The sequence below is a fragment of the Propithecus coquereli genome, unplaced genomic scaffold (assembly GCF_000956105.1).
Source record: "Propithecus coquereli isolate 6110/MARCELLA unplaced genomic scaffold, Pcoq_1.0 Scaffold44, whole genome shotgun sequence".
Classification (NCBI taxonomy): domain Eukaryota; kingdom Metazoa; phylum Chordata; class Mammalia; order Primates; family Indriidae; genus Propithecus; species Propithecus coquereli.
This window is the reverse complement of record NW_012150174.1, coordinates 10,481,599-10,495,016: the sequence shown is the minus strand read 5'-3', so window position 1 is coordinate 10,495,016 and position 13,418 is coordinate 10,481,599. Positions and strand designations below refer to the sequence as shown.

Genomic DNA, 13,418 nt, shown 5'->3' with positions numbered 1-13,418 from the left:
TGAGGAAACTGAGGCACAGAGCAGTTAAGTAACTTCTACACAATCACATAGCTAATAAGCGGCAGAACTGGGATACAGATCCAGGTACTGCAGAGGACATAAGGGGAGTCTTGGAGAATATGAGCATCATGAAACATAAGTCTTAGAGAAGGTGCCTGTCACTGTAATAAATGGAGAGAATGCATTGTCAGAAAAATGCATTAGTAATACTGGGGCTGGGGGGAGTGATGCTGCTTGAGTCACTCCAGCTCCTCATGGGAAGCCCTGAGTGAAGGTTTACTAAGCCTCTTATGCTTGTACCTGCATTACTCAAAATTCCAGTTTAGGCACCTGATGTGGCTGCTAAAAGCAGCTGCCTTCTTCAAGCCAAATCTCCTGGAACTAATATCAAGGTTCCAGTGTGCTGCACTGTCCACAGTTTTATACCATGACCAGGCATCATATACATGCAGCTGCAATGGCACTGTGCACCAATGACCAATTTGTGGTCACACATGGTGGGATGCCCACAAGGCTGCAGAGGGCTAAGTGCAGCTGCCTGGCCAGGGGTCACCACAGCTCATGCTCTTTACCTCCAAGGTCTTCTGCTGCGCATGGTGTGCCACACCTTACCGGGCTCTGTCTTCCCTGGGGCATCGGTTCCAGTTTCTGCTCAGCAGCTATTAATTTTTTTCCACTTCAACACATGTAATAAGGCAAAGCTGGTACCAAAACTCAAATTTGAGGTAGGTTTGTATCTCCATGTTTTACATTTTATAGGAAAAGACAAAAAACTCCAAACTATGGATCAAAGCAATCCTTCAGTCCTAGGATAGAATGTAGGATCAGAGAACAATCCAAGTCAGGGGGCGTGGTAGCTCCTGAAACTACAAGTGGTGAAACTATACAAGATTACAATTTGGGGGGGGGTTTCCCCTCATTCTTTCAACTCCTTTTTCTTCCTAACTTGGCAATATATATCCATCCTATCCTGGTGCCTGGACTATAAAAATGTATGAGTGAGTGAATATGCTCTGTGTATGTGTGTGTGTGTGTGTGTGTGTGTGTGTGTGTGTGAGAGAGAGAGAGAGAAAGAGAGAGAGAGAGATTCAGAGCAATATTGATAGTTTGAAATGACCTAAATTAATGGCTTCCCACTTGGTCATTAGTTTTTCTCTGCCAGGGAGAGAAAGGGTAAAGACCTAAACAGAGTAAAGATATACTCCGAGGGCTGTATCAAACAGCATGCAATCAGTCCGTTGTTAAACCACAGCCCTGGTCTCCAACGCCCCGTGGGTAACATTTTGTCTTGAATTATGGGCATTTAAGTGACAAGGCAGTGGCAGTGGAACGGGAGACTGAAACACAGGTCGACTCCACTTTGCAACCACTAGGTGGCACCTGTTCTAGAAGTTGCAAAATGGCTCATTCACAGCTTGGCACATTGGTCAGCCTTGCATGACATGAAATGCCAAGTTCTTGCTGAGCGGGTAAAGGAGCTTGCTGGGGCCAGTGCTGCCAGGTGTGGTTTGAGGAGCCAGTGCCCTGGGAGGGGCCTGGAGTGATGACACTGGTGATGAGCCCATACTATCTAAGATAGCAGTCCCTCCCACCACCTCCTGGATCTCTGTCCTTTAGCCCTTCTTTATTTTCTTTATAACACTCGTTACTACTTGACTTTACACTACATGTTCATTTGTGTATAGTCTGTCTGCCCCCATTGGAATCTAAATTCCACAAGGGCAGGGACTTTATTTTGCTCACTGCAGTATCCCTCGCTCCTACAATGTCTAGCACTTAGTAGGCCCTCGATAAATATATGTTGCATAAATGAATGAGCAAATACATAATAAAGAATTATTAGTAACTAAGGTCTGTAGTCACATTCCCTTTATGAGATGCTCCGAAAACCAAGCAATACCGAGTTACTGTCATTGTTTTCAGCAGGTGCGTTTAATTTGTATCCCTTTTATTCAACTAAAGCAACCTGCCTGTGAATTAGAGTAGTTTCATCTTGTAAATGTATTTTGATCCTACTGTGTTCTCTGGAAAGTGATCCCTGCTGAGTAGTTATGTCTTTGTGGCTGTGTCACTGACATAGATCATAGGAGCAGCCTTGCTGGGTTCATGGGCCCCTGAGGATGGTCCCTGCAGGCTGATCAGGAGTGCCTGAAAGGAGATGGAGGCAGGGCACCACAAATATTAGGACGCCCCTGAGCTGGGCTCACAAGCCCCTGGAGTAGAAGATGGTCACAGAAAGGAAGCTTCACCAAGGCCTCTAAATTCCTGTGGATGGGCCCCTCCTGGCCACTCCCAGAACCTGGAATCTGAGGCAGCCGATGGCTTGCCTAGCAGGTGGGCGGTATGTAGCAAAGCTCCCTCAGCTTGATGAGGAACCACTTTACTCCAGCCGCAGCTAGTCCATCTGCCTCCCAAATGCTGGCTAGAAGTAGTGTAGACTTGGGTAAGGCTCTCAGGACCCATCGTGCTGTGTGAGAAGCAGCAGAGATGCTGACAGTCTTAATAAGAGGCATCTCTTCTGGGTTGACAAGATTGCAGGTGGGCCTGGCATGGGACCCCTGGGTTTCCCAGCACACAGGCCCACCAGCTGCAGCAGGCAACAGCCCTGGTGCATCTTCCTGAAAGATCTGCTCAAGGGCAAATGAGTCCTTGCTTTGTGCTATGCAGCCACTGCCTTTCCCAAGTTACCACGTGACATTTTAAAATCACTTGCAAACTTAAATCCGGTGAGTGCCTACAGACAACACGCTTAACAGCTCAGAGAATGATTCAGAGGAAGCAATTTTCCCAAGGGAAGATAATCATCTGTTAGTGTGAAAAGGCAAACACTCTTTCATTAGCATTGGAAACTAAAGGGAAATGTTGCTAAATCCACATATGTAGCACTTTAGTAAATGGCTAAAAAACAGTATCTACAGCTAGAAGGAAGGACATGTACAGATTTCACTCCCACTCAGAGTTCACCCACAGAACTAGCTCTCTGGGAGGGAAGGTGGAAGCTCAGCTCTGACCTTGTCCTGTTTACTTAGTGAACAGCTCCTCAAAGTCCTGGTTCCTATGCCCAGAGAGGAAATCCAAGAATTAAGAGCTCCCTGCTCTTCTTTTATCTGCATACTTTTCCCAGGTGACCTTAACCTGGGATAAGTCTCATGTCTTTATTCTGTGGCATTAAAATTTATATTCCAGCCCTGACCTCTCCTGGGGCTTCATATAACCAATTGCCTATTTGAACTCTCTGCTTGGACATCTAACAGGCATCTTGAACCTAGAATGGCCAAGACAGAACTCTCAATCTTCTTCCCTTTTCCAGTGTCATATTGCTGTATAAGAAATAGCTTCAAACCCTAGGAACTTACAACAACAATAATCATTGATTTTGCTCACAACTCTGTAATTTTTGTATGACTGAACAGGGACTGCTCCATGAAGCATCAGCTGGGCAGCTGGAGAATCTGTTTCCAAGATGGCTCACTCATAGTTTTGCTGGCTGTTGCCTGGGAGCTGAGCCCGGCCTGTGGGCGGAGGGACTGCGGTTCCTCTCCATATGGCCTCCCCATAGGCTGCTGTGTGGCTTCCTCAAGGCATGGTGACTGCGCCAAGCGTGAATAATCTAAGGAGAGGAAGTGGAAACTGCTGGTGACTTAAGGCCCGGGCCCGGAAGCTGGGAAAGAATTACTGCTACCATATAATACTGCAAGCAGTCACAGAGCCCAGGTTCAAGGGCAGGGGACAAAGACCCCAACTTTCCGTGAAAGGAACATCAAAGAATTTGCAAACATGTTTTAAAACTGCCACAGGCCAGGCACGGTGGCTCACATCTGTAATCCTAGCACTCTGAGAGGCTGAGGTGGGAGGATCGCTTGAGGCCAGGAGTTTGAGACCAGCCTGAGCAAGAGTGAGACCCCACCTCTACAAAAAATAGAAAAATTAGCCAGGCGTTGGTGGTACGCGCCTGTCGTCCCAGCTACTTGGGAGGCTAAGGCAGGAAGATGGCTGGAGCCCAGCAGTTTGAGGTTGCAGTGAGCTATGATGATGCCACTGCACTCTAGCTTGGGAGACAGAGCAAGACCCTATCTCAAAAAACAAAACAAAACAAAAACAAAAATAACTGCCACATGTCCCAAACGTCCTCTAGTCTTCTCCATCTACTGGTTGCCTAGGCAACTAGGAGTCATCTTTGACTGCTGTCTTTCCCTCACCCCTTTCATCCAAGCCCTATCAGCAAATTCTGTTGATTCTCCTGAAACATGTCCAGAATCCTTCTATGTCTCTCATCTCCACCACTGCCACCCTAACCCGGACAACACCCTCATCTCCCACCTGGATGACTGCTTTTGTTCTGTTGCAATAGCCTGTTAACTGCTCTGCCTCTATGCCTGCTTCCTAAAATCCATTCGTACAGTAGCCAGAACTATCCTTTAAAAATATAAATCAGATCATCTCATTCCTCTGCTTAAATCCATTCGAAAGTGTCACAGCATATTCAGAACTAAACCCAAACCCTTCAATCTGATTCCAAAGCCCAATGTGATCTGGCCCCCATCTGTTTCTCTGGCCTCATCTGGTGCTACTTGCCTTCTCGGTAGACTGCAGTACACACATGTGCTTGCTGTTGCCTGACAGCCTTTGCACTTGGTTTTCCTCTATCTGGAAAGCTCTTCCCCTGATTTTCTCAAGGCTGGTTCCTTCTTGCCATTTAGTTTTCAGTTGAAATATCATTACCCAATAGAGGCCATCTATAATCCCCAAACCTAAAGTAGCCACACAGTCCTCTGTTACATTAACATATTTTAATTTTTAGCATAGTACTTACCACTAGCTGATACTTTTCATGTTAATTTATTTGTTCATTGTCTCTTCCCTCTAAAATGCAAGCTCCATGAGGGCAGGGACCTTGTCTGTCTTATCACCATGTATGCCTAGGGCCTAAAACAGTGCACAGAGCAGATGTTTGCTAAATATTTATTGATTTAGCAGGTAGCAACAGCAGCTCCAAAGAGCCAGCCACCAACAGTGGACAGGAGTAGAGAGGAAGCTCCAGGAAGGTCTCAGAGGCTCGTGCTTGTACCAGCAGCACAGCTCTGGTGCACGGGGCTGCTTCACGGTGACCAGGTTTATGCAGCCTCCTTCCAACCCCCAGAGCATTTCCATCCCTAGCCTTCTTGTGAAATCAGCAAGACAGAATTGCACTGTCATGCGCGTAAGGTTACTAACGCGCTTGGACAGAATGATGCACTCAGCTCACCTCCACATCAGTCCGGTCACTGACTCGGGTTATGTTACATTTGAATTTTCATCTTACAGTTAGACTCAGAAATATAGGTCAAGTTCCAGTGTAACAAATTCCAAGTGCTTGTGTTAATAATATTTTTAAAAATGAAGATGTTCAAACTTTTGAAGAGAAATATGGAAATGGGTATTTAGGACCCATCCAAATAAAGAAGAAAAGTTTAGTTAAGGCTTTAAAAAATTTTGTGTTATTAATAGGTTAAAAAAAAAAACACTGAGGTGAAAAGCATGCTCAATGATAATGAAATAGTCTTTTCTTTTCTTCAAAAATACTTGTTAAACATTTTTTAGTACTTTGGTATAGAGAACTGACTGTATACTGAATTGTTATTGAAATAACAAAATACTATGGTTTTGTGTTCATTCATCAGGGAAATGGCAGCTCGTTTGATAGGATTCTTTTTTATTCACTGTAGTGAGATTTTTGTTTGGGAATTTAAATGTTTAAAAGTTCAATAATATTGAAAATTCAACTTCGAGAAAATGATTGTGGGGCCCCGCTGCGCTGACCCAAAGTGAATGATTGGGTGGCACTTAGAGGCTGGGATTTGTGTAGCTGCTTCGGATGGTGGTGTTAGCATTAGACACCACCCCTAGCGGAAGGCCAACATGGCAAGGTGGGCCTCACCACAGCCCGCCTGGACCGCAGACCCTCTGTGGTGGGAAGCCCACTGGTGGAAGTACAACCCTTGGCAGTACTGACCCAGGGTTGGTGAAACCTCCTTTCATGACAATAGTTGACTCTCATCTACCGAGAAAATCCGATTTGACCTGAATTCTCCAGGCCCTAAGGCATTGCCCAGCAGGGTGTCCAAGGGCCTGCCGGAAGGTGCTAAAAAGGCACTGTGCATTTGCTACAGGGTGGAAGCTGGCAATAAATGTACATGTTTATGTCTCCAGAAGTGCTTAGTTTTTATCTTTTTATTTCTAATTCTTTCTGCTTTAAGTATTTTTTAATGATCACTGCTTAGAACTCAAGCCCCTGGGATCAAACTTATATCACACAGGCTGGTGAAGGCTGTGGAGAAATGGAGTCCTCCCAGGTCTCAGGGTGGGTGGAGGGCACCTGCAGGGCTCCTCCGCAACCCCTTGCCTGTTCTGCCTGATCAGAGCCTGCATGTGCGTGCAGAGGGCTCCCTTAGGGAGGGCCAGAATGGAGGAAGCTGAAGTTTCAGACCAAGCAGCCCCTTCTGTGGCCTCCTTTGCACCACAGAGTCCTTGAGGAGGAGCGAGACGCAAGAAGGGCAGGTGAGTCACCTCGACTGACTAAAGTCCAGCTAAGCCAGCCTTTGCCATATCCAAGACATCAGCCACGGCAATGAGAAGTGGGTGCCACTCAAAGCCATTCTCAGTCTACATCCACAATGCTGGGAAAGAAAAACCAAGTTCAATTTACCAAAATATCTGTATTATCTATAAAAATTGAACTCCAATGAGTCACTGATATGGAGGCAGTGATAACTGACTGTGTGCCAACATGCAGAAGGCAGACAGCTCCGTCCCACCACGCCCACAGCAGAACATTTACACCGAGCAGCATGTGAGCAGAGTCATTTGTAAGGCCTCAAAAACCTGGACACTTTGGAACGTAGCAATCGGATGAAAGATCTTGGAAACATCTCTCGGGACTCCTGGGCTGTGTACTTGAAATAGTTCTGGGGGTGGGCCAGGACATCAAACAGAGCCTTGATCAGTTTCTTATCCTAAAAAGAACAGAATTTTTGTTACTGGGCTGAAATATTTAAGTATTCTGACATTTTGTAACGGAACTATTAATATAATGACCCAATATTAGGCAGTAGGTTGATTAGCTGAAAAACACTTTGTGAAAATTGTTTCCTGTGATTTTTATCTTCTTTCCAGTTTTCATTTTTCCTAATTATCTACAATAAATATGTATTACTTTTATAACTAAAAAGTTAATATGTAAAAAACCATTTTGTTTTCTTCAACCAGATGAATGAAACACTGGGATTTGGGAATATTTATAGGATTAGTGATATAGCATGTGTTTATTGCTAATTACTTATAAGTAGCTAAACTTTGGTGAACTTTAGGCTTGAAGTCTGATAAATAAGCAGCCAATGATTCACAATTATTTGGAATTAATATGAAAACATTATTTGTTACTGGCTTGGATTTGTAAGTAAATTTCCTCCTGCCCCTCCACAAATTTCCAAATTAAAAAATATAACTTCACTTGACACAATAAAGACAGAAATCTGATTCTTTAAAAAACATTAAGTCTGGTGAAGGTATAAAACTGACCTCGGCCCAGGGCAGGCTCGGTGTCTGAAAGGCGGCAATACGGAGCAGGAGGGGAACCTTCTCCCTTAGTGCTTGGGGAGCTCTGTGGGTAACCGTCACGTCCACCTGAGGCACACACTCACCTTAAGTATTTCCTGATGGTTCTCAGAGGCGTAGAGCCTGCCATCTCGAACTATGTCTTCAATGAGTTCCTGGTAGTCCTCTGTTGGAATAAAGGACATATTTTGCATTCCTATGGTTTAGCTATTTCCAAACTCACTTTTTGCTAAGGTCCTGAGAAATGCCCCTTTTGTAGCTGCTATCAGAACACTTACCATTCTGATACTGAGAAGGCAACTGAGAGAACCTCCACAGACTCCCTGACCACCTCCACTCACCCACCAGCATCTACACTAATCTTCCCTGTTCCCACTTCCCTCAGATAAGCCCTCTGTGCATCCAGTCAAGGCCCATTCCTCCACTTGGCACAACCGATCCACTTTCTCTCACCAAAGCAAGGGCATTGGTCCAAGTAATTCTGCTCTTTCTTTCCTACATGATAAAATTTTCTTTCTCTACTGGTCTCTCCCATCAGCATGCAAACATGCTGTTATGTCTCTAATCTTAAAAAATCCCTCCCTTAACCTCATTTTTCCCTCCAGTTTCCATCCCATTTCTCTGATCTTCATTGCAGCAAAAATCCTTGAATTGTCAATACCCACTGTCTCTGATTCTTTTCCTTTCTTTCCTAAAGGCCCCCCCCCCGACCCGGACTCCTCCACAACTGCTTGTTTTTGTTTTTAAGAGATGGGGTCTTGCTCAGTTGCCAAGGCTGGAGTACAGTGGTGTGATAATATCTCACTGTAGCCTCAAACTCCTGGGCTCAAGTGATCTCCTTTCTCAGCCTCCGGAGTAGCTGGGATTGCAGGTGCATGCCACCACACCCAGCTCCCCAAACTGCTTGTTAAGATCAGCAATGACCTTCATGTTGGCAAATCCCAATGGTCAACTTTTGGTCTTCATCTTTCTTGATGCATCAGTAGCATTTGACCTGGCTGATCACCCCTTGTCCTTGATCTAGTTCTTCACTCAGCTTCTTGGAAACCATGCTCTTTGGTTTCCCTCCTACTTTACCCTCTGAGGTTTCTTTGCTTTTCCTTCTCTTTGTGGCTTTCTACTGTAGGAGCATCCCAGGGATGCTTGTCCTCCTCTCTTTGAGAGCACATCCAGGCTTTCCTTTCCCTCTCCCTTCCCTCCAGCTTTTGCTCTCTATCCTTGTATTATGTAAAGCAATCAAGCTTCTTACCCACCAAGCAACACTCTTCTCTCCTTTGTTTGAATGGGACTGCGGGGTGGAGAATGTGGCTGGTTGGGGAGGAAGAAAGCTATGTTTGCTTTCTTATTAATATGTTTTTTGTCCTGACATACACATTAAATGCAGGACATACTGTAATCCTCCTCCAGACATAAATCCTCTCCCCTTTAAAATCTAGCTTATTTCCTACAGTCATAATTCAAATCAAGCATATGCAAAGCACAATCTTTTCCAAATTCCAGACACAGAAAAAAATGCCTCTTTGTATGCATATCATGTGCAAGAAGGCCAAACAGATTGTAAGAACAGCATTGAAACTGTGTAGGAGGAGCTCTTGAAAAGTTTCAGTTAAGAGATGGTAAATGGAAATGAATAGTTTAATAGTCACAATAACTAATTTGATACATTTACAATATCATTGGTATTTTTCTTTAGTCTGGTATCTTTCTTCATACTCTTTTATTTTAGTGGATATAAAATATAAGAAGAGTACAACTTATTTTTGTCTTGAATCCTTCCGCTGCAGCGTCTCTGACTCAGAGAATCAGCTCCTTTTGATAATGGGATGAAGATGTCAGTTGCTGCACTGCATTCTGGTGTAATAGAAAACTGGACAGCTGTTTGCCCCTATTCCAAATGCTTCCAGACTGTTGTCTTTAAAAAAATATTTCCTCTGCTTTTAACAACTACTGTGTCTCCTCACTTGTTCCGACTCACTAGAAATGCAGTAAAGCGTCATAGGTAAGAATCCAGGCTGGAGTCCCAAAACCTGAGTGAATCCCAGCTTTGCAACTTTGTCACAATGTGACCTTAGGCCAGACACTTAAATCTCTAAGCCTGAGTGGCTTCATCTGTAAAATCAGAAAGTAATCGTGTCTATTTCACGGGGTGATTGTGAGGAACGTACCATGTAAAGGCACTTTGGCACATACCCGGTGGTCAGCAATGCTTGATGCACGTCAGTCATGACCACGATTCTCACCATTCTCCAGAAGTCAGGGCGCTAGTCTGTAGCAGCCTCTCATATACCTTCTAAATGTGATTTCTATTCTTCTGGATTGAAAAGCAAACATCAAACTTGTTTCAAAAAAATAGACTTTGAGTGAAGACCTAAGGAGCTTCAGTATGGCCAAAGTAGCAGTTTTCAACTATTTTCTGCTGTGACACATGCAAGACACACTTCTATGGGCCTAACCAGTGTTACGTGTAATTTCCCTCAGTTCAAGCAACAACTCTTTTATTTTATTTATTTATTTTTTTTGAGACAGAGTCTCACTCTGTTGCCCAGGCTAGAGTGCCGTGGCGTCAGCCTAGCTCGCAGCAACCTCAAACTCCTGAGCTCAAGCGATCCTCCTGCCTCAGCCTCCCAGGTAGCTGGGACTACAGGCATGCACCACCATGCCTGGCTAATTTTTTCTATATATTTTTAGCTGTCGTAGAGACGGGGTCTCGCTCTTCCTCAGGCTGGTTTCGAACTCCTGAGCTCAAACAATCCGCCGGCCTCGGCCTCCCAGCATGCTAGGATTACAGGCGTGAGCCACCGCGCCCGGCCGCAACAACTCTTTTAATTAAAAAAAAAAAATTAAGACATTTTCACATGTCACAAAGGCAGAATTGAAAGTGTGGAGCTTTGGTGACATTTATTCTGGAGTCTCAGTGTCTTTTTTTGCTTCCTGCCTCATTCCAGATAGGAGAGGTTGCTGGTTGGTTGCTTTCAGGTCAGTGAGGCTCTCTGTCTCTCTCAGCAGGGCCACGTGGGAGGCATCTGTGTCTACTCCAAGAGGAAGATACTAAGATCCCTGGTCTTAGGAGTTTGACATTATTTCGGGCAACCGTAGGACAAGGGTGACAATCCTAGTTTTTGTTACATGTTAGAAATAACCTGTGTGAAGGGTTTTTAGGAAAGCCTAACACTTTAAAGTGTTTTAGGAAAGGATACTAACATGAAGGATATTATCTTTCCAAACATCTAATTTTGGCACTTGTCTGCCTAAAAAACTTCAAGGCTCCCCATAAAGTTAGGTCTACCCTCCTGGGCTTGGCCCTCAAGGCTCTTCCCAGCATAAACCCACACCTTCTAGTCTCCTCTCTTACTGCCAAGCCCCCTGCACCCCTACCCACAGGCCAAATCAGACTGTTCCTCAGTCCCCATACATGCCAGTTCCTCCATCCTTTGGCTTATGTCATTGACTCTTTCTGAATGTTTTACTTCCCCCAAAACTTACATGTTTTTTTAAGACCCAAATCTCTTGAGACTTTGCTCTATTCCTTCTAAAAGCCCATGCAAAATTAACTGCTGGTCCTTCTTCTGTGCTCACACAGTGCTTTGTACATGTACTATTATAGCATCTATGACAATATATACATATTTGTGTTTCTGTCATTAACCAGGTTGTTAGTGACAATGCCTGGCATAGTAGATGCTCATTAAATAGTTGTTGGATGAATAAATGAATAACTTCATAAACGAACAGATGCCTCTTCCCCCACAAGACTGTGAGGTCTTCTAGGACAAGGTCCAGTTCATGTTATGCTCTTAGTAACCAAGTCTCAGAGCTGAGTAGGGCCCCAGGGCTCAGATGGGCCACCTCTTCATTTGACAGGAAGAAATGAAACCAGAAGTCATCTGATTTGCCCAAGATCACATAGCAAGTCAGTGGCAAAGTCAGGACCATAAAAGTTATGGTCTCTTCTCTTACTGCCTCTGAGGGAGGGTCCTTTTCCCTCCCTCAGAATTCTATATAATAAAAGCCACAATCATAAGATGTTAATATTTACTGAGCAATTACTATTAATATATGCTGGGCACTGCATCAAGGCCTTCAGGAACTCTCATTGAACTTGCACGTGAAGTCTAATGATCATCTTCATTTACACGTTAAGAACACAAGGCTTAGGAATGGTAAATAACATACACAAAATCATGGAAGAGATTACAGCCAGGCCATCTGATTCCAGTGCCCATGTTCTTATCCACCAAGCTACGCTCACTTTTAGTATATTTTCTAAAACGTCTTTTCATCCTAGTCAGTGTCCCCAAATGCCTGTTTAAAATTTGGCACTCGTGAGTCAGCAATGTCCTTTCCCCTCATCCTGCCTGCCTTTCTGAGCATGTGTGCTTGTCAGCAATCTGCCAGCTGGCTCAGAAGTTGCTTCTGTTCAAAGCAGAGAAGCTCCTTCCACTTGCCGCAGGCTAAGCTTCACAGCGCTTACCATCATATGTCACGTATGGGACCTGGAACCCTCTGGCACTGTTCCCTTCATTGGACTTAAACTGAATCCACAGCTTCTTTGACCTGGAGGTGAAGGCGATGGGGCGTTCGTAGGTCTGACAGGTTTCATATGTCGTCACAGAATTGGACGAAGCTGCCAAGGGAAGTTGGGAGGGGGTGGGGTTCAAGACTCATCACTAATCAGACAATGAACGTGTATCTTTCTAAACACTCAAACCTTAAACAAGCTACACTCAAGAGCTCCTCAGGCCCAGCTGAGCCATCGTAACAGTCCAAAGTCCAGGAGAGAGAGTAGATTCAGCTGGTGATTGTGGGCCCCCAGGGAAGGCTAAGCCTGGAAGGCCCCTGGAGAGGCAAACAGCAGCAGCCCAAGCTATGGCATTCACTTAGGAGCTGAGGAGAGGGCCTCAAATTCCAGAGCTGACCTGCTGTTATCTAATAATAATTAGAAAAGCCATTTACTACATGCTTCCTAAGACCAGACATGTGCTAAGCATTTCATGGGCTTTATCTCATTTAATTCTCTGAAAATCACAAGAAGTTGGTGCAATTGTCACCTCTTCTATAGAGAGATTAAGTACTTGCCCAGGATCGCACAGCCAGTATGTGGTGAAGTCAGGATTTAAACCTACACCTGACGTCAGACATTTTAACTATTAATAAGAATAGCAAACATTTATATAACGGCTCCATGCGTCATTATTATTCTAACTGTTTTTACAAATATGAACTCCTTTAGCCCTCACAATGACCCTATGAGGTAGCAACTTTTATTATTCCCATTTTAACAGATGAGGAGACTGAAGTGCAGAAAGATCCAGAATGTATGCCCGAGATCACAGAGCCAACAGGGGTGGAGCTGGGATTGAGGTCCAGGCAGTCTGGCTGCGGAACCCACTCATCACACTGACCCTACGCTGCGTTAACAGCAGCGTCCCTTTGTGGACACTGGGCCATGAGTCAGGATAGAGGACAGGTCCCCTCCTGGCTGGGCCATGCCCTTGGCCTTTGTCAGCCCTCAAGCCATGAGTTGCTACCCAGGGTGAGGTCAGCGCTCCATGATCCTCATTGGCTTTCTGTGTCCTTATGAAAGAGGGTCCAGCACACCCAGGGAGCACAGAGGGGAAGACTGACTTGCAGGGTCACTACCTCTGGGGCTCAACGAGAGGACTCAGTGTGTGGTTTTAGTCTAAGTTTTGTTTCTCAGCAAACTCTGTAAACTCACGTCCCATCTCTGTTCTAACATGGAAGTGACGTGCTAGGCCTGCTCCTCACATTTAAAGCCTGAGGAGCGGGTCATCAGTCTTCCCAGCTGGCCTTAGCAGGGGAGGGAA

At 44.9% G+C, this 13,418-nt stretch overlaps 1 protein-coding gene across 1 annotated transcript in view; it reads right to left on the bottom strand.

Moving 5' to 3' along the window:
- Positions 1 to 6,680: 6,680 nt before the first annotated feature.
- SCUBE2 (signal peptide, CUB domain, EGF-like 2) overlaps positions 6,681 to 13,418 on the bottom strand; it is a 64,580-nt gene continuing 57,842 nt past the window's right edge. The window contains exons 21-23 of the mRNA XM_012654442.1: positions 12,065 to 12,217; positions 7,680 to 7,759; positions 6,681 to 6,992 (exon numbers count right to left, since the gene is read on the bottom strand). Coding sequence (XP_012509896.1) covers positions 6,840 to 6,992; positions 7,680 to 7,759; positions 12,065 to 12,217 — 386 coding nt within the window. The 3' untranslated portion in view covers positions 6,681 to 6,839. The remainder of the gene's footprint in view (positions 6,993 to 7,679; positions 7,760 to 12,064; positions 12,218 to 13,418) is intronic.